General features: G+C 36.8%; 1 protein-coding gene across 1 annotated transcript in view; it reads right to left on the bottom strand.

The window, feature by feature from the left end:
- Nucleotides 1-8,420: 8,420 nt before the first annotated feature.
- Nucleotides 8,421-26,447, bottom strand: part of ABCD2 (ATP binding cassette subfamily D member 2) — a 67,910-nt gene continuing 49,883 nt past the window's right edge. Inside the window, exons 8-11 of the mRNA XM_086713664.1 lie at nucleotides 22,585-22,669; nucleotides 18,272-18,397; nucleotides 11,368-12,266; nucleotides 8,421-11,111 (exon numbers count right to left, since the gene is read on the bottom strand). Coding sequence (XP_086569790.1) covers nucleotides 12,047-12,266; nucleotides 18,272-18,397; nucleotides 22,585-22,669 — 431 coding nt within the window. The 3' untranslated portion in view covers nucleotides 8,421-11,111; nucleotides 11,368-12,046. The remainder of the gene's footprint in view (nucleotides 11,112-11,367; nucleotides 12,267-18,271; nucleotides 18,398-22,584; nucleotides 22,670-26,447) is intronic.

Here is a 26,447-nt window from a genome sequence, read left to right as displayed (position 1 = left end):
CTGCCCATAAAATGCTATCTTCAATTGGCAAAATTAAACTAACACTTGTATACATGTGAAACAAGCCAAATCCTGATTTTAAGTGAGGCTGGTGAACATGGTGACAGATTCTTGACATTAGAAAAATAGAGAAGAGTTTTGTTGCTGTTGTTTTAATAATCCTCTCACAAAATGATTAGTGACCCCAACAGCAATTCTTTGATACTTGACCTTCATTCATGTAGCCCTTACGTATAATGAGTAGTGGTAATTTGATTCATTCATTCGTTCATTGGGCACATATTTATGGAGTTCTTACTATAGGCCAGGCAGAAGTCTAGGGTGAAAGCTAGAACCAAGCCAGACAAACAAACAAAAAACAATCACAAGCAAGTTCCGTAGTCCTTATCCTCTTGAAACTGATGACCTAGTGTATGTTGGGGAAGGGAGGGAGAGGTGCCGAATGGTTATAGATGTTAATCAAAGAAAGATAAAATTACAAATGTGACAAACGATAAGAAGTTCACATGTGACGTTAAGAAAATTAAACCGGAGAGGAAGGTTAGAGAAAGCTTCCCTCTGGGGCTGAAGACAGGGTTGAGATCTGAAGAAAAAAATAAGGGAGCTAGGTAAAGAGGCAGAAGAGTAGTTATCTGGGCAAGGGGAAGAAACTGTAAAAGATCCCATGATGTTTCCCATTTCAGGAAAGGAAATAAGAACATGAAGCAGAAGAAGGCAAGGTTTGAGAAAAGGCTGTGCAAGGAGGGAATGCATATTATGTGGGGTTTTGCAGACCAAATGGAGGATTTTAGTTTTTCCCAAGAATTACCGAAAATCATTGAAAGAATAATACGATCAGATTTGCATTAGGAAAGGTCACTGTAGCTATTATGACTAGCATGGATGGGTCCAAGAGAAATGTGTGCACATTTGTAGCACAAGACATGTATAACAATGTTCATAGCAGTTTGCTGTTCTTAATAGCCCTAATCCAGAAGCAATCTAAATGTTTATCAAGAGTGGGATTAGGGGCGACTGGGTGGCTTATTCGGATAAGCAACCAACTCTTGATTTCAGCTCAGGCCATGATCTCATGGTTTGTGAGATTGAGCCCCGCATTGGGCTTTTGTGCTCCCAGTGAGGAGCCTGCTTCGGATTCTCTCTCCCCTCTCTCTGACCCTCCCTCATTCGTGCTCTCTCTCACTCTCAAAATAAATCAATAAACTTAACAAAGAGTAAAATTAATAACTGTGCTGTAAGTATACAAGAGACTGCTATATAAAAATGAGAATGAACAAACTGTGATTTTACACTGCAACATGGATAAACTTCATGCACATGATGTTAAATGAAAGAAGCCACACTTAGAAAGATACATACAGTATGATCCTACTTGCATAAAGTTAAAAGCAGGCAAAACTAATGTGTAGTGCTAGAAGTCAGGATAGTGGTTATACTAGGAGGGGGAAGAGGAGCTAGTTATTAGAAAGTGGTTTAGATGGGCTTCAGGGCTGGCAGTGCCCTATTTATTAACTTGGGTGGTTAAACTGGTATTCAGTTTGTGATAACATAGTGTGTATACCCTGTATATTTATGTTTTGTGAAGTTTTTGGTATTTGTGTAATATCACACTTAAAAACATTTTTTAAAGTTTTTGTTTGCTTTTTTTTTAATGTTTTTTTTTTAATTTTTTTTTCAACGTTTTTTATTTTATTTTTGGGACAGAGAGAGACAGAGCATGAACGGGGGAGGGGGAGAGAGAGAGGGAGACACAGAATCGGAAACAGGCTCCAGGCTCCGAGCCATCAGCCCAGAGCCCGACGCAGGGCTCGAACTCACGGACCGCGAGATCGTGACCTGGCTGAAGTCGGACGCTTAACCAACTGCGCCACCCAGGCGCCCCTTTAATGTTTATTTTTGAGAGAAAGAGACAGAATGTGAGCAGGGAGGGGCAGAGAGAGAGGAAGACACAGAATCTGAAGAAGGCTCCAGGCTCTGAGCTGTCAGCACAGAGCTCGACACCCGGCTCAAACTCACGAGCTGCGAGATCATGACTTGAGCTGAAGTCAGACGCTTAACCCACTGAGCCATCCAGGTGCCCGTTTTTAAGAATAGATTGGTGGAGGGCATCTGTTTGTCTCAGTCTGAGCTCTTCAGTCATGGAGCATGAGACTCTTGGTCTGGGGGTTGTGGGTTTGAGCCCCATGTGTAGAGATTACTTAAAAATAATTTTTGTAAAAGTGAATAGATGCATGGAGTTATTGGATGGATACAGTAAGATCAGTCAGGAAGCAATGGCAGTAGACCCAGTAGGAGATTTCTACTTGAACCTTGTTAACATGGCAAAGATGGAAAAGGGACTGATTTGAAAGCACTTACTTAGAAGGCAAAATGAACAGGATTTGTTGGTGAATTAGATATGGAGTGTGAGGGGTGAGAAGGCAGCAGGGGTGATTCCTAGGAGCCACCAGTTTAGGAAACAAGAGAAGCAGACCTCTGTGTATCAGAAGGGACAGAGTCAAATGGGTGTGGTTGAGGATAAGTTGTCATCTGTGGTAGTAGAAAGGTAAAGAAAGGGTCAGTCAGAGACCAGCTGTGAGAAAAAGAGAAGGAGGGAGAGTTGGACTTGTTCAGAGAGCAGAGAAAATAGTTGTGGAGAATGGGAAAGTGAGTGAACTAAGGAATGTAGTGGGATTACTGAGTGCTACTGAGATGTCTTTGGTGACCACAAATTTATAGTGAACATTTTACTTTGACGAGTGACTTGTCAGTATTGTTCAGCCACTCTTGTCCAGGCATGAAGAGACTTGGTCACACGTGATTAGATTTTTTCCAGATGGGTGTGATCAGTATAGTTTTGGGGCATTAAAATCATTCAAAATAGATCAGTAGGATGTTGTGACAAACCTCAATTTTCCATCTTCATCATAAAGGAGGAAGATCTTCAATGGGCACCTGTTCTAAAGTTCCCTGGGAATGTGGGCATTCTCCTCTTGAGAAGGTAAGAGAGAAGATGAGGGAAGTGGGTGTAACAAGGGTACTAGGTCTCCAGGATTACGCTCTTCTCTCTAGGCATACTTTCCAACGTCACTGCCACCACAGTCACATAGTACCATTTCCTCTCTGTCTTTCTCTTCATTTTTCTTTTTCTCCAATTCCCTTTTGGGGATTGTGTGGAAGAAATAAGCATGAAGTAGACACACTGAAGTGGAGGGACCCTGGCAGATGTGGGACAGGACATTCTAAGAAGAAAATTAGTTTCACCTTATTGGGCACAGCAGCGTATACATAGTTTCAGGCTTCAGTAACTAATGGGCCCATTGTGAAGATGGCATGTCCACACGATTTCAGTGATATGCCAGCTATGATTGGCATGAGGCAAAATTGCAGTTTTATCTTTGGCATGTGCCTATCTCCCTTTCTCTTTCTTCTGCCAACGCCTCACCTATTTATTCAGTCAGTCATTCAGTCATTTATTCCACAAACATATATTGAGTAACCACCCTTCAACATAAGCTGAGCTTCTTGTCTGCTAGCACCTCACACTTGTGGTTTCTCACCCCCAAAGTATCACCCCTCCCCCCTAAATTAGCCCTCTGTCTTCCGTGACTCTCAAAATCAACCATTTCTGGAAGGATGCTGATTAGATATTTACTTAAATAACTCATAGCAGTAATATGTGTAAATGGTAATAGCTGTAAACATAAGCCAGGCTCTCTCCTAAGCACTTTATAAGGGTGAATACATTTAATCCTCACAACATACTACCAAGTAAGTACCATTATTATCTTCTTGTTAAAAATTAGAAACCTAAGGCATGGAAAGATGAAGCAACAGGTTCAGCAGGGAGTGGCAGAGGTAGGACTCAACCAAGCAGTCTTTCTTCACAGCCTGTGTTCCTAATCACTGCCCAGCATGGCCTACACCTGAGGCTTGTGGTAAGGGTTGGGGAGGAACAGTTTCTTCTGCCCTTGAAGGTCCTGCTGGCTGGACTAAAAATCAAGTTGGCATGGGGGTGCCTGGGTGGCTCAGTCAGTTAAGTGTCTGACTTTGGCTCAGGTCATGATCTCACAGTTTGTGAGTTTGAGCCCTGCATCAGGCTCTGTGCTGACAGCTCAGATCCTGAAGCCTGTTTCAGAGTCTGTGTCTCCCTCTTGCTCTCTGCCCCTCCCCTGCTCACACTCTGTCTCTCTCTCAAAAATAATAAAATAAACATTAAATTTAAAAAAAAAAAATCAAGTTGGCATGAGACAGATTAACAAGAGAAAATAAAATTTAGTAACATATTTGTGGGGAATTCATACAGACATGGAAATTCCAAAGGCAGTCAGGCAACACGACGCTTACTTGAGCTAAGGAGAGGGGAGAGGGGTCTGAGGATACAAAGGGGAGAAAAGACCATTAACAAGAAGGTGAAAGGCGGTGTTTGAAAAACAAAGTTTACCTTATTATGTAGATAAGTTTCTTAGGTAAAGAGGAATATGTTAATAGCTCTCTTCCCTATATAAGCAAGCAGTTCAGGGGGAGGTAAAAAGCTTTTCCTGAATCTGCTGGGTTTTAATTGCTTTTAACTCAAAATAATGTTCACACCAAAGTTGTCCATTTTTGGACGGCCTACCCTTTGCTCTCAGTGAGGCAAGAAGAGATGCTGGGTTCTTACAGGCTCTATTGTGGGTTGTAATTGAAATTTGCTTTCTGCTTTGAATTGACCCCTTTGTTCTTACCATCAGAAGTCCAGTGGTCATTAGGTGGGGTAAGGTTGTTCTCTTGGTACTGAATTTTATATAAACATTAAAGAAAGTAAAAGTCAATTCATGACTAATTTGAGGAAAGACTTCATCTTATTTATTTAATGAGGGTATAGGATCTTTGAACCTGGAGGGGTATTGAGACCTACCCAGGGAAGCAGAAAGAGGAAGGATGTACACTTGTGGTTCCAGAGAGAGAAAACGTGAAGCAGTTAGATAGTTAATGGGATATCTAATTTCTATTGAATCAGTGAATTAGAAGAAATGTTTGTGAAAATTTTATAATCAGCATCCTGTTGGGAAGATTAAAACCAGAGTATCACTTCTTGACTTACGGTGGAGAGGAGGAGAGAAAGGGGATGAGGCAAATACTAGGTAATCCCCAAGATGCTCAATTTTTCTTTCAGGAGACGAAACCCCCTGCACTTTAGAGTTTTACCTAGCAGTATGGGCTTAATATACAAGAATATGCACTGTTGAAAGAAATGTAAATTTGTGCAGCGACTTATGGAAAATAGTATGGAGGTTCCTGAAAAACTTAAAAACAGTGCTACCATACAATCCAGCAATACACTTCTGGGTATATATCCAGAAAAATCGACAGCAGAGTCTCAAGGAGACAGCTACACACCCATGTTCATAGCAGTATTATTCACAATAGCCGAAAGGTAGATGCAACCTGCTCTATCAATGGAAGAATGGATAAACTAAATGTGGTATCAACATACGATGGCTTTTATTCAGCCGTAAAGAAGAAGGAAATCCTGTCACATGCCACAATATGGATGAAGCTTAAGGACATTATGCTAAATGAAATAAGCCAGTCACAAAAGGACAAATTCTGTTTGGTTCTACTCACATGAAGTACCTAACATAGTCAAATTCATAGAAACAGAAAGTAGAATGATGGTTACTAGGGACTGGAGAGGGGGAGAAAGAGGAGTTATTGTTTAGTGGATATAGAGTTTCCAATTTGTAAGATGATATGTTTCACAATGAGAATGTACTTAACATTCTGAACCCTAACTTGAAAATGGTTAAGATGGTAAACTTTGTTATGTTTTTTATCACAATAGAAAAATATTTTTTTCACTACTTAAATCTCAAAATAATTATGCTGTTTTTATATTAAACTTCTAGAATGTGTGTGTGTGTGTGTGTGTGTGTGTGTGTGTGTGTGTGAGAGAGAGAGAGACAGACAGAGACACAGAGAGAGAGAGAGAGACAGAGAGACAGAGAAGTTGCAGGACAATATATGTATCTGCTTGGATCTACATTAACCTCCCTTATGTAAACCCCATGTTTGTGGATCTTGGAAAGCTGTTGCATGGAGCCACAAGTTAGCCCAAATAAGGGGACTTTGACATTTACTCCCTCAGTCTTTATCACTCTTGAGTTATCAATATCTGCATGTTGCAAAAGGCCAGTTTCTATTAGCTTTCCGAAAAGATGGCATCTTATCTAGGACCTCTTTTACCTCATCCTTATGTGAGTCCCTAGGCACTACAAACTTCTGTAGTTTTATACATTTACATGATTTTTAGGCCCAATTAATTTTTTTTCATATAGAAGTTGATTAAACTTTATTGAGACTTGTTATGTGGCCTGATATGTGATCAAATTTGCAAATGTTCCATTTGGGATTTTAAAACATGTGCATTCTATTTTTTGTGTGTGCACAACTTCATATATACATATATACTTACATTCATTTTATATATATTCATTAGAATAAACTTTTCTATTTTTTAATTAGTAAAGGATTTATAGGCCCAATAAATTTTAATTAAGTTTAATACATTCAATAGATAAAAGTTGAATAATATATTTGATATATAAGGTTGCCTCCTATTTTGTATCATCTATAATTAGATGATTTGGCAAGTGAATATTTAGTGTTTAATATTTCATTGTTTCATAGTTGCATTATCTATATTATAGGTATTAAATCACATAAGAACACGTAAGGTAAATATTTAATCACTTTATCTTCTACATTGGGTAACAAGTACTGAGATAGAACATATAATTTTAATTGTACTTAATTTTAGAAGCCTTGTGTATTCACTTTTACAATTATTATTTATTTTAAATTTAATTTTTGCTCTTTAGAATTATCCTGCTACAGTTATCTGTATTTTGTGTTAACACAAGAGCAGTACTTTTCATTGTACCTAACTGGTTCACTTTACATGACCTGAACTTGAGAAGCTGTTTCTCAGGTTTCAAGAAAACGTGCTAAATGCATGGGAGCACCTACTGGTGAAGGATGATATAGTCCTGCAGACTGGTTTTATTGGACCTTGTCATTTAGACCAAGTTAGAGGGCATGAGGATTATGAAGCCTTTAAATGTGTAATCAAGGGAATGTTGCTGCCAGAAAATGCTTATTGCTTAAATGTTGCAACAGAGCTGTCCTAGGCAGGAAATACAAGAATTGAGAAGATACTACAAAACAAATATGCCATTTAGATGGGAACATAACATCTAACAGGCATACAATTGTTTACTATTGATGTACTAAAACGTTTCATGAGGACTGAGACCAGGTCTGTGTTGTTCACTTAAAATCCCTAGCACAATAAATGGTACCTTGAATGTGTCAATAAATATTTACTGAATGAATGAATGAATGAATGAATGTTAACCGGTTTGGACATTTCTTCTTCAAAACATTTGAAAATCTGCCTTTTGTTCTCTTTCTCCCATAGGACTGCATCCAACATTTATAATAAAAACAGTGAAAATACAATTTAAGTGACAAATTTCTGTTTTAGATGAAAAAAAAATGCATGTTTGGTTAACCAGAAACCTTGAGCCAGTTAAAAACATACTTATAACTTAAGAGTTTAAAAGTTTAGAGTTTAAAACAATGATAATGACAAATTGACCTAAACTAATTAAAAAGGAATTGATGGGAGTTACATGGCTTTGTAATCCAATATTGCTAGGTTTAAATTTCAGCTCTATAGCTGTAGCTGTATGAGGTTGGATGAATTACTTAACCTGTCCTCACTTTCCACTTTTATTGAATTAGTTTTGTGAAGATGTAATAAGTCAATATGTATCAATGCTTTCTGCCTTCTTGGTAAATAATAAATAGTACCTATTGAGTTTTTCTCTCAGGGTACTCATTTTCCTAATTTTCAGTGAACGGTAAGCTTCTTTGTACAGGGACCATATTTTATTTATTCCTAGAACCTAGCACAGTGCCTGGCATAGGCTGGTACTTAATAAGTATGTGTTGAATTAATAAAGAAAATAAATATTGAAGCAACTATTTGGGGACTATTGTTCATAGCACTACATACAGTTGTACACCACACAACTTGTAAATGAGGTGTATATAGACACGCTCAGCAAAGTCATTTAAAATATAGAAATAAGGTGTTTTCTACCACTGGAATAATTTGTAATTCCTTTGATTAATCAAACGTTTTTTAATGATTATTAAGGAATTCACAAGAAATGTTGAGCTCAAGCAACTGCACATTGGAGACTATATCATAGAGCATTCACAAATAGCCACATTCTAGATTAGCTACATAGTTATTTTTACCATTAAGGACATTTTTCTCACTTGCTTTCATTAACACAAGCCCTGTGTATAAGTATAGGCAACTGGTTTTGAACATTTCACAATAAAAACTGTAAAGCAGTTTTGTATTTGGAAATCAAGAAAGGCACCAACAATGAAGAAGGAATTTGCTTTTAATAAAAATATTTTTTGCATCCATCTGAAAGTTCTCATGTGGCAAACATGACAAGTACAGCTCTAAAACATATTCGACATACCTAAGGGTATATCAGCAGAAATGAAAATACCCTGGGGTCTATGGAAGTACTTCACATTTCTAAATGAGACCCATATTTGCCATAATGTAATTCTTTCAAAGGTATCTCTTTTAATCAATGGTTTGATCATCATTACCATATTCTGCACACCTCAGAAGTGTGTAACATTCTCCGGATTTTGGGTTCCAATGTGTCACAAATTTTTCTAGGCTTATGGAATCAAAAACTATTCCAAAAAGATTTTAATAGGCGACGCCTATCGCCAAATATGAAATTATACTTGGAACCAAAGTCTCAAATAAAAAACGAACATGTCCATTTATACATTTACTTGAAAAGCATAATTTGAAACAAAACCCAAATTACTGTCGAGGAAAACCGTCCCCATTGTAAACAAATGTAAAGTTGGGCTGAATATCGGGATATGTCATCGTCCTTGAGATTACCGGAGAGGGATTTTTAAACATTATCTTGTTTACAAGAACGCACACAATTTTAGATTCATGCTTGGCCTAACACTACATGCTGGAGAAATAAAATGCAACATTTTTATAGAATGCAACTTATTTTCCAAGTTGGAAGTTAGCCAAAAAGTGCACATTTAAAAATCAATCTCCATAAACTTACAGCTTTCTTTGACAAAAAACCCAAAAAACCCAGAAGTCAAAAGTTTGGGTAAATAGATAACCTGGTAAAAGTAGTAAAGTAGTTTGAAAGTAAGTAGTAAAGTAGTTTGAAAATTGAAATATCCTTTCTTTTTCTTTCCATCTACCCTTTGCTGTATTCAAAGATGGCTATTTGATATCTTAATCTTGTTCATGTTTTTTTGTAAAGTGTAACTATAAGAATAGTAAAATATGGTATACCCATTGGACCATTTTGGAAACAGTTAGATGGTACATCAACACAAATTGAAATCACAGATTTTTTTCCCCTCCAAGTTGGAGGATATTGGTCCTTGATGAAAATTCAGAAAATAAATAGGCACAAAAAGCTCATGTAAACCATGTTTCTCTTAGAATTTTAACATTTAAATTACAGTGTGTACAGTTGTTAGTACAGAATTTTAAACATCCTTGAATCCTGTACATTATAAATAATGAATCTTACTTACTTCAGCTCATTGATAGGATGTATCAAATAAGGGCTAATTACAAATCTAATATTTGTTTTGGCATTCATTTCTAGGTTTCAAAACAATATATCAGGTCCTAAATGCTTTATATTTCAAATTGTGAAAATTAAGGCATGGAAATTATGCACATATTTCAAATGAGGACTTTTCATTTTCTTCCTGTACCTTTAAGAGTTAACAAGACACTTGCCTCCGACTGTTTCCTACAGCAGGATAAACTGAATAACCACTAAACAGAAGTTAAGATTAATGGATGATTTTTATCAAGTTTAAATTTTGGGTCCATGCATTTTTTTGAACCTTTGACACTTGCCTCACTGAGTACCTGAAGATACTAACAGAAAAACCTAGACAGATGTACTGATTATGATTTTCTACTGACTTCCTTCATACAAGATGGTTACATTTGTTGATAACTAAAAATGTCTTGATTAGCATGGAAGAATTGCAAATGTGAACATGTCATGATGTTCTACTACAGTGATCATGAATGACTTCTGGGTACTCTACCGCCTGATAAAGTCTGAGAATCACTGACTTAGCATCTCTTATGATTGTGTCTAAATATGTAAATAAAATCCAAAACCGCTAACAACTGATCACTCTCATTTTTCCTGGCCTGTCAATGTGGTGGCATAGGCAGTAGGAGATTAAAATGCCAGTTCTGGATTTTGTATTTCCAACTCCAGGGCACATGAATAGATAAGCTTTATTTCACATGGACTATTCCATGCAGATTCTTTCTCATTACATTCAATAAATATTAAAATTTATCTATAACACAACTAATTTCCCTTCTGATTGCTGGCTATAGAGGTACATCAATATTGAGTATGAGTGTATAGTTGCTGAAAAATTTGCTAACTTTCTTGGTTCATTTTAAACCACAGACCAATGACCTTTCCACTTTGTATGTAATTTCCATGTCTTGTAAACAATAATCACATAGTAACAGCCCTATCATTACCAAATTTATTTTCTTTTCAACATCTCATCTAACTTTTATTGATATTACAGTCCAGTTAGATTTCAAGGATAATAGTAGAAAGTAGAAATAGCAATGATCAAGGAATCAGGAGAACTTTATTTGATCCTTGGATCTGTCCCTAAATAAATTGCATAATTAAGGCAAGTCTGAGTGTCAATTTCCGCAAACGCGAAGTAGGCAAAGAATATTTGCCTCAATAGATTGACATAAGAATATAAATGAAATGATATAAATGAGGATTGTAAATTCTAAAGTGCTATTTCAAGTGTGCTATTACTACTGTGATTTGGAGAACCCCTATATTCCATGATAGCGCTATTATTTAAAAATGTGGTGGACTCCTCCTCTGAGCACAAAAACAAGCTGAGTATTTCTAGACAGAAGTTGCAGTAGAAAATGCTGCCAAGCAAAGTAACAGGCTGAGACATACGTTGTTTGGATACTCCTTTTCCGTATTGGCCATTCTCTTTTTAAAACGAAAGGGTTTATGGGGCACCTGGGTGGCGCAGTCGGTTAAGCGTCCGACTTCAGCCAGGTCATGATCTCGCGGTCCGTGAGTTCGAGCCCCGCATCGGGCTCTGGGCTGATGGCTCAGAGCCTGGAGCCTGTTTCCGATTCTGTGTCTCCCTCTCTCTCTGCCCCTCCCCCGTTCATGCTCTGTCTCTCTCTGTCCCAAAAATGAATAAACGTTGGAAAAAAAAATTTAAAAAAAAAAAAAAAACAAAAAAAAAACAAAAGGGTTTATTAACAAATATGTAAGATTCTCATTAAGACTAATTTGTTATGTGTCCACATTAAGATGCTGAAAATCTAAAATTTAAAGATATGGCACTTTACACACGTACAGCCATGCTTCTTTCTTTCAACCACTGCCATTAAAATAATTTTTTTCATATTGACATTATTTATCAAACTGTCAGCTATTTTGTATGCAGGTTTAGTTGACCACTAGCAATGATGAACATGAATTCTAGCTATTAAACCTAATAACCATAAATGGACTGAGGCATTACTCAAACTTCTAATTTTATGCACCTGTTTTCAAACCGAATAATGTTCTTAAGTTGTTCCATTCTCAAGATATCTCCCATGTTTGTTAAGAACTTCAGATGCATCACATACACATAGCAAATCTGGTATTCATCATAAATTCACCTAGAAAATCTTGTTTCACAGGTGAACTAGGCCGTCACTAGGAATTAGTATAAGCAAGAATGACTAATCTCACATAATGCATTTGTTTATTTTCCTCTGAAAAGTCAGATCATATATTTCCTTGATGCTAAAGTCTTATAAAACATTCCTTCCTTTTTCTCTGTGCTTAAACACAATGCATGCAACATAACAGAGTGTCTCTGAGCCTTTACCTAAAAATTAACTTTTAAAACATGTCAAAACAAATTAGGATGTCTCATCTTCAGTTTTGATTGTTTTCAGCACTGAGTCTTCTCCCAAAATTTTACATAGTTCATTGAGTCTCTGCTGCATTTTGGGAATTCCAGCTAGCTGAGATTCTAGCTTTTGTTTTTCTTCACTGAGTGTTAAACGGATAGCGGTATCCAATTGTTCAAAGCGCCAGCCTCCTTCACCATCAAACTGTAATAAATGAGTGTGGTATTTCCTGCATGATCAAAATGAAATTATATTATTAGCAATAATTGTGAAAAGCCATTTTAGGTTTATCATTCCAGTTGGTATCCAAAGGCAAATTTTAAGTAAGGTGACTGTTATACATTTGATTTTCAAGAATCCCTCATGAGGTTAAGTATTATAATCTTTTTAATTTCAAAAGTCACTAATCTCTTGGGAATTCCATTGCTTATATTTATCTTATATTCTGAATATATACGAACTTCAAAGGAAGATATGCTGTTTGTATCTATTTATCTTCAGAACCAAGTATGGCCCCTAAATAAATATCAAAGCTTAGTTAGAATGGGAATAAGGAAAGCAAGCTGAGAGAAGAAAGTAAACTTTTAAAGTTATACAGGGGAAAAAAACTAAGAAAAATAAAGGAAATACAATATCAATTCATTAATATACTACCTTTTCGGAATGAATTATTCTACATAAGTAAAAAGTCCTCACTAATAAAGTTTTAAAACATTTTTTTAAGAGAAGGAGAGAGAGCGTGCATGTGTGCAAGCTGGGGAGGGGCAGAGGGAGAGGGAGAGAGAGAGAATCTTAAGCAGGTTGCACATCTAGCCGGGAGCCCAATGCGGGACTCCATCTCACAACCATGAGATCGTGACCTGAGCCAAAATCAAGAGTCAGACACTTACCCTCCTGGGCCCCCCCCAAGCACCCCAGTTTTAAAATATAAAAAAAAATGAACTCTTTGATAGAAATCTTTTAAAGATACTCCCATGCCTTCATACAATTTAATATCCTTTCTCATGGCTCTGGTTCATAATTAGAAACTTCAGACAAGTATAGAGATTATTTTATTGATGACACAGGAGATAATCCATGTTGTCCTAAAAAGAGGCTAAGATTACTGGTTTCTGGAATTTGTGGGGGATGTGTGGAGAGAGTAATGCTAGCAGAGTTGGCCTTGCATTGCTGTGTCCCTGCATTTTGTCACTTTCCTGACGTGGCGCATACTCCTATGTGTCCTCAGTTTTCCTGTCTTTTCCTTCCAGTTTTTGTTGCTTCTTGATCCCTTTTAAGCACTCATCTGTCATTATTTACTATAATCAGTGGGCTTATTTCAAGTAAATTCACTTCCTTTTTTAAACTTGAGATATGATTCACATAACACAAACTCATCCTTTTAAGTGTAAAATTCAGTGATTTTTAGTTTATTCAGAAGCTCATGTGACCATCACTACTATCCAATTCCAGAATATTTTCTTTACCCCCAAAAGAAACCCCATACCTATTAGCGGTCCTTCCCCTTTCCCTGCTCTGCTCAACCCCTCCCAACCATCAATTTTCTTTCTGTGTCTCTGGATTTGTCTATTCTAGACATTTCATATACATACAATTATATAATACATGGCTTTTTGTGACTGACTTCTTTCACTCAAAATGATTTCAAAGTTCATCTAAGTTGGAGCATGTATTAGTACTTCCTTCATTTTTATGGCTGAATAATATTCCATTGTATGGATTTGCACATTTTGTTGATCTATTCATCAGTTGTAGGACCTGTGGTTTCATCTCATTTTGATTAGATGGTTTTATCATGCTGTAAGATGAGGAAATTAACCTGGGTTAAACTGTGTCTAAAAGAATAAAATCACTCTCAAGATGAAGGTTGAAAGTTCATATGCTTGATAACATATGACACAGATTAATGATCTTTATATATATATTATATATATATTTATATATATATATATATATATAATATATATATATATATTCCTGGGCTTTTCCTAACTTTGGATGTACAGCTGGGAGCAATTTCAGAATGCAGTAGTTCTGATCTTGGGCAACTTTTATCTTCAAGGTATAATGAAGGTTTGGCTCGTCCCTCCTGTCTCACAACATCATTTGATTTCTACATGGGAGGAAGAAAATGTATGGGTGTTTCATTACCTGAGATTCAAAGGTGTGTCCTACATAATGGGCTAAATAGTATTTCAGGGTTTGCTTAAGAGGATTTTACAGGAAACTACTATATTAACTGAGACTCAGAGATAATCTACAGACTTTCTGCACAAATCGAGTCAAGCTTAGGAAAGTGGTAGATATAAAGCTATAATTCTATCCAGGAATCAAATAATTTAATAAGCTCTTATAATTTTTGACCTTTTTATATACTGATATTGATTTTAATCTTTACAATCAATAATTACTACTTTGCTGTCTTGGGGAAAATGTAATACAGTTTTCCCTCATCTGGTATCTTTTCAGGGAAAATAAGAATTTCATCTAGGGAGAAAGGTTAATCAGAAATGATAGATTTCTTCAACCTAAAATGCCTAAATTAATTCATACTGCAGAAGTAACATAATTTTTAGTTTTATGGGGAAATGTACTATGAATAGCTACAATTAAAAACATGTTTTTCTCATTAAAAGGCATAAAATTACAGATTTTGTTATTAGCTTAAAAAAATATCTGTCCTCTATACACCTATTAGAATGGCCAAAATCCAGGACCCTGATAACACCAAGTGCCAACAAGGCTGTGGAGCAACAGAAACTCTCATTCATTGCTTGTTGGAATGCAAAATGGTACAGCCACTTTGGCAGACAATTTTTCAGTTTCCTACCGAACTAAACACACTCTTATTATATGATCCAGCAATTGCACTCCTTGATATTACCCGAAGGAGTTGAGAAAACTTGTGTCCACCTAAAAACCCTCATATGAATGTTTACAGCAGGTTTATTCATAATTTCCCAAACTGGAAGCAACCAAGATGTCCTTTAGTAGGTGAATGGATAAATAAACTGTCTACATCCAAACAATGGAATATTATTCAGTGCTAAAAAGAAATGAGGTTTCAAGCGATAAAAAGACATGGAGGAAACTTCTATGAGTATTACTAAGTGAAAGAAGCCAAACTGAAAAGGCTACATACTGTATGATTCCAGCCATATGACATTCTGAAAAAAGCAAAACTATGGAGGCATTAAAGATCAGTGGTTTCCAGAGCTTGAGGAAAGAGAGGGATGAATAGGCAGAGCACAGAAAATTTTTAGAGCAGTTAAAATCCTCTATACAGGGGCGCCTGGGTGGCGCAGTCGGTTAAGCGTCCGACTTCAGCCAGGTCACGATCTCATGGTCCGTGAGTTCGAGCCCCACGTCAGGCTCTGGGCTGATGGCTCAGAGCCTGGAGCCTGTTTCCGATTCTGTGTCTCCCTCTCTCTCTGCCCCTCCCCCATTCATGCTCTGTCTCTCTCTGTCCCCAAAAAATAAATAAACGTTGAAAAAAAAAATTAAAAAAAAATCCTCTATACAATACTGTAATGATGGATATATGCAACTAAAAATTTGTTCCAACCCACAGACTGTACATCACCAAGAGTGACCCTAATGTAAATTATGGACTTTGGGTCATAATGATGTGTCAGTGTAGGTTCATTAATCATAGCAAATGTTTCATTCTATTGTGGATAGCTATGCATATGTAGGGGCAGAGTATATGGGATATTTCTGTCTCTTCCTGTCAGTTTATTGTAACATACTAAATTACTCTAAATAAAGTATTTAATATCACAGCAACCAAAACCGATTTGTTCCTTCAATTGAGAAAAAAAAAATGAGTGAATGTTTCCAATGCCTTTTTAGGCTTCTTGAATAAGGAACTGAGTGACGTAATAACATGATAAATTAATTGATAGAGGTCAGAAAATTACCAGAACTAAGACATAACTCCGTGTTATGCTAACATGTGATCAATTAGGAAGCATGTCTGGAAATGACAAGTGTATACCAGAAAGGGTTCAAGAGTTCTGGCGTGGTTCTATGCCATCGCTGATTCAGGGATTTATAGATAAATGTCGTAATTGTTGTGGAGATCCAATTCCTGTTGGTTTTCTCCAGGGAAAAGTCAGAGGAATCACATTCATTGCCATGTACTCATCCTGGACTAGATCCAGACTGCTTCTGGAGAGATTTTATCACTCCAGATGCTAATTAGTTCTTAATGACAGAGAGACAAACCACAAAGTTCTATAGAAAGGGTCATTTCATGAATGCTCTATTTTCAGGTTAACTCTCTGCAGGGAAAAATTATGAAAAATCTGAATGTTTAAATGAAGACAAAACAGGTTATTATCTTCTCAATAGAAGTACAGAATCAAAGAATTTTCAACAATGAAAGCCTGATCTAAACTGAATACTCAGTTTACTCACAATTTTACGGTAAGTATTCTCTATACAGTGGAAGTTCTAGAATGCCTTCTAGGATTAACTCAAATAAAGCTGGTTACTTAGCCTAGGTTTGAAGTCACCTACGTGATGGAGGCTTTGGCACAGAATGTGATTAGCCACCTGCTACAGAATACTCCAGCTAGAGAGAGAGGAAAAGTCCTGCCTGTCCCTTGGGAAATATGAGGCTAAAGCATATAGAATCCACTGTAGTAACTAATATGTCAAAAGAAAAGATTTTGATTGATGAAACAAATACCAAAGTAGTGGAGTGTAGTATAAATGAACAGTGTTTTTATGGCTTATATATAAGGTGCATTTTGAGCTCCTTATACTAACTAGAGCAGCATACTATAGTATAGAGTGATCATGGCAAGTTACTTTTCTCATTTTTCTAGTTCTCAGTTTCTTAATCATAAAATGGGAATAATTAGACTATCTATAATCTCTATAGGGTTGTTATGACACTTGAATAAAATGAGCCTGGACCAGAATAGGTGCTGAATCTGCACTATCAACTATTATTATGGTTATCAATCAATGGGAAAAGTAGGGGAATGGTAAAAATAGTGTTGCCATTTCTTTAAATATGGGAAATCTCATTAGGTTTAATGGGATAATATTTAGAAAATATTTTCAATTTTCCTTAAAACAAAAGCAAAAAAAAAAAAAAAAAAGCTTTTTTTCCCTTGTGTTTTCTCCAACTTAATCATCTGTAGGAATAGTATGTTGTGCAGGTTTTTTCCTGGATTTTGAAAAAAGGGGTAAAAAGATGATATAAAATTACATAAATATATTCATTCCTAGTACACGCTATGGATTATGAATATTTTCAGTTAAACACACTTGATTCTTCCACTGTTTTTCAGAATTATTGGAATGTGATAATAGTTTTTAAATAGCACATATATGTTATGATGTGAGGTTTGGGATATCTCTACTACTAGTGTGCAACTTAACAGAAATACAGGTAGAATAAGTGAAGTATCCGATGCTCTATAGTGACAGTTTAGGCAAAGTTGCTCTTTTTAAAAATTTTTTTTTAATTTTTTATTTTGAGAGAGAGAGAGAATACACACGTGTGTATGCACATGAACTGGGGAGGAGAAAAGAGACAGAGTGAGAGAAAGAATCTCAAGCAGTCTCAGCACTGTCAGTGCCAAGCCTGACGTGGGGCTCGATATCATGAACTGAGAAATCATGACCTGTGCCGAAATCAAGAGTTGGTTGCCAATCGACTGAGCTACCTAGGCACCCCTAGGCAAAGCTACTATTTAAGAAATATAGGGGCGCCTGGGTGGCGCAGTCGGTTAAGCGTCCGACTTCAGCCAGGTCACGATCTCGCGGTCCGTGGGTTCGAGCCCCGTGTCGGGCTCTGGGCTGATGGCTCAGAGCCTGGAGCCTGTTTCCGATTCTGTGTCTCCCTCTCTCTCTGCCCCTCCCCCGTTCATGCTCTGTCTCTCTCTGTCCCAAAAATTAGTAAACGTTGAAAAAAAAATTAAAAAGAAAAAGAAATATAGAGGGTTGCCTGAGTGGCTTAGTTGGTTGAGCATCCAACTCTTGATTTTGGCTCAGGTCATGATCCTAGGTTGTGAGATCCAGCCTTAGGTCATGCTCCAGGCTGATTATGGAGCCTGCTTGAGATTCTCTCTCCCTCTCTCTCTCTCTCTCTCTCTCTTTTCCTTTGCCCCTCTCCCCTGCTTGCATGATCTCTCTCTTTCTCTCTCCCTAAACAAAAGAAAAAAAGAAAGAAATATAAAGAAAAACCATCTATTGCAAATTAGCATTGGAAACACTTACCACAGAGAAGGCCTGTGCGTTATAGATAGTAAGGAAATTCCAGCCCCTTTTGCAGCCTGAAATATCTTTCCTTCAACATCAATGCTGACAGCACTGGTACATTCATCGAGTAATGCATATTTTGGTCTTGAAAAAAAATTAACACAAATAAATTAATGGCTTTCCTATTTGAATTATATATCTTTACATGGACAATATGAGTTGCAATGTTAACTTTATTTTTTAATTGTTTAAGCTCTATGCCCAATGTGGAGCTTGAACTCATGACCCTGAGATCAAGAGTAGCATGCTCTATCTACCAACTGAGCCAGCCAGGTGCCCTGCAATGTTAACTTTAAAGGAGCAAAAGAGGGGCGCCTGGGTGGCGCAGTCGGTTGGGCGTCCAACTTCAGCCAGGTCACGATCTCGCGGTCCATGGGTTCGAGCCCCGCGTCGGGCTCTGGGCTGATGGCTCAGAGCCTGGAGCCTGTTTCCTATTCTGTGTGTCTCCCTCTCTCTCTGCCCCTCCTCCGTTCATGCTCTGTCTCTCTCTGTCCCAAAAATAAATAAACGTTGAAAAAAAAAAAAAAGGTTTAAAGGAGCAAAAGAGTATATGAAATTAGTAAACGTGACTAATGATAAAGTAAAAGAGGGGTCACCCTCCCTCTTTGGATTAGGACATTATATTGTTCTTAAATTTTAAATAGATTTCCTGATGCCTACTCACTATACAATAAGCTTTATTGTTATGCAAATGGGTGAATCATGGGTATGAGACATAGGAAAGATGAGGCAGGTCACTGAGTGCATTTTCCCATAGAAGGCAAGTTCATTCCTGGTGACAGGTTCTGACTAATTACATGAAAAATACATTACAGTAGCTAATTATCAAAAAGGCCAAGGCCCTGTTAGCAAAGATTTATTGAGAAGATAACTTTATCAACAATGTCAGTACCAAAACACTATTAATGGAATTTCATTGCTACATAATTCTGCAAAAGTAGTATGCCTAATCGGACAAATTTACACTGGCATTTAACCTGGTAATACTGAGACCATGCTTTGCAAATTCTTAAGGGAAAAAAATCAGTAACTATTTTCTCATTACACTCAGTTAATTACTTTTTCTAGCTCAATTTTTACTTTGGAAAGGACTGTCTACCACTATCAGAGGTACCTATCATTGGATACCATTTCCTTCTATTTATTTTCTTCCTTTCATCTCACCCCCTGCTCTTATCTTTCTTTCTTTCCCCTTCCCTGTCTTCTTTCAAGAAGAAGACAGGGTCATCTGGACTTTGGGTGTATATTTGGTACTCAACAACATGACTTAGCTTGGTCAATGGGACCAAAGGTCAACTCATGCACTGTCATTTATTATTTATTTTAGAGCTGAAAACCAGTATTAAGTGTTTTACCAGGACACTGTCCTCCATGAGGATATTCTGAGCTTTAAAAATAAATGACACTGAAAAGATAAACGTTGAAACCAGTAGTAATTTCTCCTTCAGCATAATTATTTAGTGCTTTAAATTGTTTTTCTATGATCTTATTAATAGGATCTTTTTATCTATTCCAGGATGGGTAGACAAGGCTAATAGATATAGGAGTCAACTTAACTTTAACACCCCATTTGACTTTAACAACTGCTTTCCATGCAAAGAACTTAAGGATCACTGGAGATTCCCCATGACATTAACAGAAATAGTTGTGCTGGGTGGTTTTTGGTTACTGTTCCGGTTTAAGTATTAAGCATTACATTTTTGTCTCAGAGTTGATTACTGTTTTGTGGATAATTTTTTTTTTTAAGTAAAAAAGAGGAAGAAGAAAAGGAAGTATAAAAGAGAGATAAACTTTTCTTTTTCTGTGTGAATCTCCTTCCAGTAATTTAGTTACTTATTGTACTGTGTCGCTTTTTGAGCTAAACAGAGAAGAGATGCCATCTTAGAATTAGAAATAAAGTATATGTCTTACATTCAGTTGTCATAGCAATCCTTAGTCTAGCAGATGTAAGATAGACTGCGTACTTTTGTTTTCTTGGCAGAACTGGGGTATGTGTGTATGTGTATGTGTGTGCATGTGTGTGTGTGTATTTAAATTAAGCAATAGCTAGAATCTGGGCTGATATAACCAAGTGAAACATTATGTAATGTTGTTTCTCAGATTTTCCATTCTTTTTGTTTTGATGTATCATCAGAGGAGGCAGCTTTGTGAAGGATCTACTCTATCCCCCTTAAGACAGAACTCTTCAGATCATTCTTTAAATATTAAAATTAAAATCCTCTCCAAAAGAGTATACTACTGTGATACTTAGTACTCCCTGCCAATGTTCTCCATTTTAGTTAGTTCAGGTCTTTCATACTGCATTCACATATTGATATTAATCCTTTGGGAACAAGGGAAGGCAGTTTCTCATAATTATTCTTTTCCTTCACTGGATTTGAAATTTCTATTTAATTTTGTTTTTTCTCAACAGATTCTGCTTTCCAACAACTTGCTCATCTTCACTGATCTTTCTATACAGATCACTAAATTTTCCTTCTAGTGGTGTTTGTAACCTGAGCTTATTTAGTCTCACATTATATCCAAAATATTTTAGATACCAAGTATCAACTATTGATTTCAAGTTACAAGTGCTTACAGATCTCTTTGGGTTGAGATTAATGCCCCTTGCTCTTTGTTACAGGGTTTATTTTATTAACACACTGACACAGTGAGAAATTTATGGTCACATTTTACATTCCACCATATTATATTTCACCAGCTATGCTGGTGATCATGTTACTGAATATTTATGGACAAGGCTCAAACAGATTCAGGGTGATAGTGGCTAACAGCTGGTCATAAATGTCAAACAGAAAACTTTACCCTTGAATCTCACCACATCATCTGAGAAAGGGACATTTTAAAATACACTGAACTAAAAGTTCTGAGTTAGCAAATTTTGGTTTCTATTTTTTTTAGTTCACCATATTCTTTTTTTTTTAAGTTTTTATTTAAATTCCTGTTAGTTAACACACAGTGTAATATTTGTTTCAGGTGTACAATTAGTGATTCAACACCTCTATACATCACCAGGTGCTCATCACAAGTGCAGTCCTTGATCTGCGTCACCTATTTAACCCATACCCCCAACCCACCTCCCTTCTGGTAACCATCAGTTTGTTCTCTATAGTTAAGAGTCTGTTTCTTGGTTTGCCTCTCTCTCTTTCTCTCTTTTTTTCCCTTTGCTCATTTATTTTGTTTCTTAAATTCCACATATGAGTGAAATCATATGGTATTTGTCTTTCTCTGACTGACTTAATTTTGCTTAGCATAATCCTCTCTAGCTCCATCCATGTTGTTGCAAATTAGCTTGCCATATTCTTGAACTAACCATGTACATTATTACAAATACCATGTTATTGGGGAACCTGGGCGGCTCAGTCGGTTAAGCATCCGACTTCGGCTCAGGTCATGATCTCACGGTTTGTGGGTTGGAGCCCCACATCGGGCTGTGTGCTGACAGCTCAGAGCCTGGAGCCTGCTTCGGATTCTGTGTCTCCCTCTCTTTCTGCCCCTCCCCTGCTCATATTCTGTCTATCTCTATATATGAAAATTTAATTTTGTCATCTAACATTACTCAACATAAGAAATACAAAAAAAGTACTGACAGACTTCTGACACATGAAAAAAATTACTTAAGAAGCGTAAAACCTATATATTCTAAGGGTTAGCTTTTCTTTCTTTTTCTTTTCTTTCTTTTTTATTTTAGTTGACACACATGTTGACATTAGTTTCAGGTGTACAACATAGTGATTAGACAAGTTTACATATTATGCTATGTTAACCACAAGTGTAGCTAACATGTCACTATACAGTGCTACTACAATATCATTGACTATATTCCTTATACTGTGCCTTTTTATTTCTATGAGTTATTCATTCCCTAACTGGAAGCTTGTATCTCCCAATCTCCTTCACCCATTTTGCCCATCCCTCTATTCCCCAGGAAGATATTTCTATGTTTCAAATGTTTATTTATTTATTTTAAGAGAGAGAAAGAGAGAGAGAGAGAGTGAGCATGAGTGGGTGAGGGGCAGAGAGAGAGGGAAAGACAGAATCCCAAGCAGGGTCTGCACTGTCAGCACCAAGCCCATTGTTGGGCTTGATTCCACAAAGTGCAAAATCATGACCTGAGCCAAAATCAAGAGTCAGACACTTAACTGAATGAGCCACCCAGGAGCTCCAAGGAGTAAGATATTTTTAAAGATGAGGGCATCGAATCATGTTCAAAGATTTTTTTTTTTTTTAGTTACAATAATGAACTAGTTTCCTGAGTATAGCCTACTTACCTATGATAAAACATGCGAGCCATGCCCATTCTTTGCTTTTCTCCTCCTGACAGAACATCTTTCCAGTCCATAACAGCATCCCATCCTTAAAAATATATAAAAACATATATTTTTATAAGGCATTTGTTTGTTACCGTTTTTACCCCGGACAAGTGATTCCTGGCAAGTTTAAGTTATTAACACAAAGTACCTGGTATTTAAAAAAAATTTTTTTTTTATGTTTATTTTTGAGACACAGAGAGAGAGACAGAGCACAAGCAGGGGTAGGAGCAGAGAGAGAGGGAGACACAGAATCCGAAGCAGCTCCAGATTCTGAGCTGTCATCACAGAGACCAATGCGGGGCTCGAAGTCACAAACCATGAGATCATGACCTGAGCTGAAGTCGGACGCTTAACTGACTGAGCCACCTTGGCATCCCAAAGTACCTGATATTTTACAGAACATATGCTTGGATAAACTAGAGAGCCTCATGTATAAACATTTTGTTTTAGATTTCATGGTTTTTTTTTTAATAGTAATAATTCCTTATGCTGACAAAACATCTTCTAAGATTCTAAGTACTGGCACTTAAAAAATGTGTTTGTTTCTGAATATCTCCAAAAAGTTGGTACACTTATACTTATTTGGGAGGGTGGTGGAGAAAAGACCAACAATTTGCATAGGCCTATTGCCCAATCTACAAAGAGTAAAACAGAAGCTAACTTAAATGGCTTCCATGTGCCTGGTACTTTATCTGAGTTTTCTCATTATATATTCACATATAATTCTCATTATATATCCATAACCTTATGAGTTAGATCTTATTGTTGCATTTTATAAGTGGGTGAGCTGAAATCCATAGAGGAGTTGACATGTCTTAAGTTTACACAGCTAGAGATCAGAGCTAGGATTCATATGTAGGTCTATATTCACACTATCTCTTACAACATCTGGGTTTTATTTGAAAATTAGTTTTAAGTTGTTTCTTTCTTTTCTTTTTTTTTTTTTTTTTTAGTTTATTTATTTATTTTGGGAGAGAGAGCGGGGGAGGGGCAGAGAGGGAGGGAGAGAGAGAATTCCAAACAGGAATTCTGTGCTCACAGCACAGAGCTGACACAGGGCTGGATCCCATGAACCACGACACCATGACCTGAGCTGAAATTCAAAGTTGTACGCTTTACTGAGCCACCCAGGATCCACTCTCTTACATCTTCACTACTGACTTTCTGTTGGATATTTATACAAAAAGCAATGCTTCTATATATTAAAAAATTGGTTACATCTATACATACTGATGTAGAAATGTACTTGGAACATCTTTGTATGAAAAATCAAGTTGCAGAATTGTGTGTATGTATAGATATAGACACACACATACACATTTATATAAACTATGACTGCATTTCTATAAACACACACATAGCTCACACCCCACAGGAATGGAATTATGAGACCTTTACTTTCTAACTTACACATTTTTATAATATTGGGAAATATAATGATTTTTATTATTTTTATGGTTTATCTTTATTTTGTAACAAAAGAAGTGTACTCCAAAATAAAACTAGGGGCTCCTGGGTAGCTCAGTTGGTTAAACATCCAACTTCAGCTCAAGTCATGATCTCGTGGTTCATGGGTGTGAGCCCCACATCAGGCTCTGTGCTGACAGCTCAGAGCCTGGAGCCTCTTCAGATGTGTCTCCCTCTCTCTCTCTGTTCCTCCCTCACTTGCGTGCTCTCTCTCTTTCTCGCTCAAAATAAATAAATAAATATTTATAAGGAAAAAAAGAAAGAAAGAAAACAAAACCATGAGGCCTATGAGAGAGAGAGCCATATCAAATATTTATTCATGGAAGTGTCAGAAAATAATAGAGCAGAGTAGGCAAAGTCTGATTTTCAAAGAGCAAAATTACTGCCCAAACTTGCCACATACACTTAGGACAACAGTTCCAAATCCCAAGTGTTCAGGGCGTAATTTTCCCACGTAGAAAAAATTCAGGCTCTTTGGCCTCTTCTTTCTCTGTCAGCTGAATTTTCACCTTTATTAAACTTTAAATAAACTGGGTCAAAAGGAAAGAAAATAGGAAGTAGAGTCATTGTTGTTTTCTGTGCAGTGGATTGAATAGATTTTCCCTGTTTCCCAATGATACTCCCCAGTGGGGAACCACTGTTCATTTTCTTGGATGAACTTCCAGGAATGTTCTGTTCATTTAAAAATATAGCTTGGGGGGGGGCACCTGGGTGGCGCAGTCGGTTAAGCATCCGACTTCAGCACGATCTCGCGGTCCGTGAGTTCGAGCCCCGCGTCGGGCTCTGGGCTGATGGCTCGGAGCCTGGAGCCTGTTTCCGATTCTGTGTCTCCCTCTCTCTCTGCCCCTCCCCCGTTCATGTTCTGTCTCTCTCTGTCCCAAAAATAAATAAATGTTGAAAAAAAAATTAAAAAAAAAAAATAAAATAAATAAAAATATAGCTTGGGGTGCCTGGGTGGCTCAGTTGGTTAAGCGTCCGACTTCAGTTCAGGTCATGATCTCGCAGTTTGTGAGTTCGAGCCCCATGTCGGGCTCTGTGCTGATAGCTCAGAGCCCGGAGCCTGCTTCAGATTCTGTGTCCCCCTCTCTCTCCACCCCACCCCAGCTTGTGCTCTGTCTCTCTCTGTCTTTCAAAAATGAATAAACATAAAAAAAAATTTAAATATAGCCTTAAAATTTTATGTTAAGAGAAAAATCTCCAAATGCCATCTGATTTCAAGTTCTTGCTTCTAGTGAAAACTGTTGAAATATAATTTTTCTTGATAACTGAATTTTATAGCATTTATGAAACATAAGCAAGGATTTGAAAAATAAGCTCAGATTGCTTCATAGTGGAGAAATATTTGGGGCTTAAAAATTTGTTGCTCCTGCCAACTGAGAAGGGGCAAGAGAAAAGTATTTGGGTCAAAGGAAACTTTAGCTTTACATATTTAAATAAATCATGTCTTCTGTTCCACTAAACCCAGAAGTTTTAATAGGCAATACTGCTTGATCACAGAACATATAAATCAAACCTCTGAGTTATAATATCATCTCTGATGCTGAGTAAGTGAGACTAAGCCAGCTGAGGACAGTTTTCCTGCTTTCTTGAGAGGTACATGTTAATTTAGCTCATGTTAACATTTGGTAACACTTTTGGTAACATTTGGTAACATTTGGTAACACTTTTACTCTTTTCTATTTTCTAATCTCTTTTCATGGAATGAAACATAGTTTTTCATTCCATCTTTTACTAGAGCAAAGCATTTCTCTAAGCAAAGTATTAGCTAGTCTAAATAGAACTTCAGTACACTTCTTCCAAAGTAAGTGACGTCCTTGCAAATTTAGATGCTTTTCAGCTTGGCTTAAAAACATGCTTCGTGTTTTAAGGATGAAGCAAGTAGAGTAGATTTCCTTGAAATTGTTTTATGTGTAAGGATATAACAATTCTTATTAGTGTATAAGAAGCTAGTAGATTGCATAGTACAGTGGCATAGCCTACTATAGAACATTGACTTTCAAGTGAGATCTTTATTTGAATCCCTGTCATAACACTTGCTGCGGGCCCCTGAGGAAGTTACTAAAATTCTGAATTTCACCTGTAAAATGGGGTTAGTAAAACCCCCATCATAAGACAGTTTTAAATATTAAATAAGATGACAATGTGCATTGCTTAATATATTCTGCACAGTAGGCACTCAATAAACCATAACAATTACTGTTACATTTTAAGGTAAGAACATTCTTAAAAACAGTTCTTAAACTTCTCAATGACTTCTGAAAGAATAGAATAGCCCATGTTTATTTTAAATTTCTATTTGGATTATTGGATTTCAAACCTACCCAAGATTAACATGTAGCATTTATTCTGCTTCC

This window comes from Puma concolor, chromosome B4 (assembly GCF_028749965.1).
Source record: "Puma concolor isolate L17-30 chromosome B4, mPumCon1.1.hap2, whole genome shotgun sequence".
NCBI classification, from domain to species: domain Eukaryota; kingdom Metazoa; phylum Chordata; class Mammalia; order Carnivora; family Felidae; genus Puma; species Puma concolor.
The sequence above is the reverse complement of the archived record's forward strand: the minus strand, read 5'-3'. Positions and strand labels throughout refer to the sequence as shown.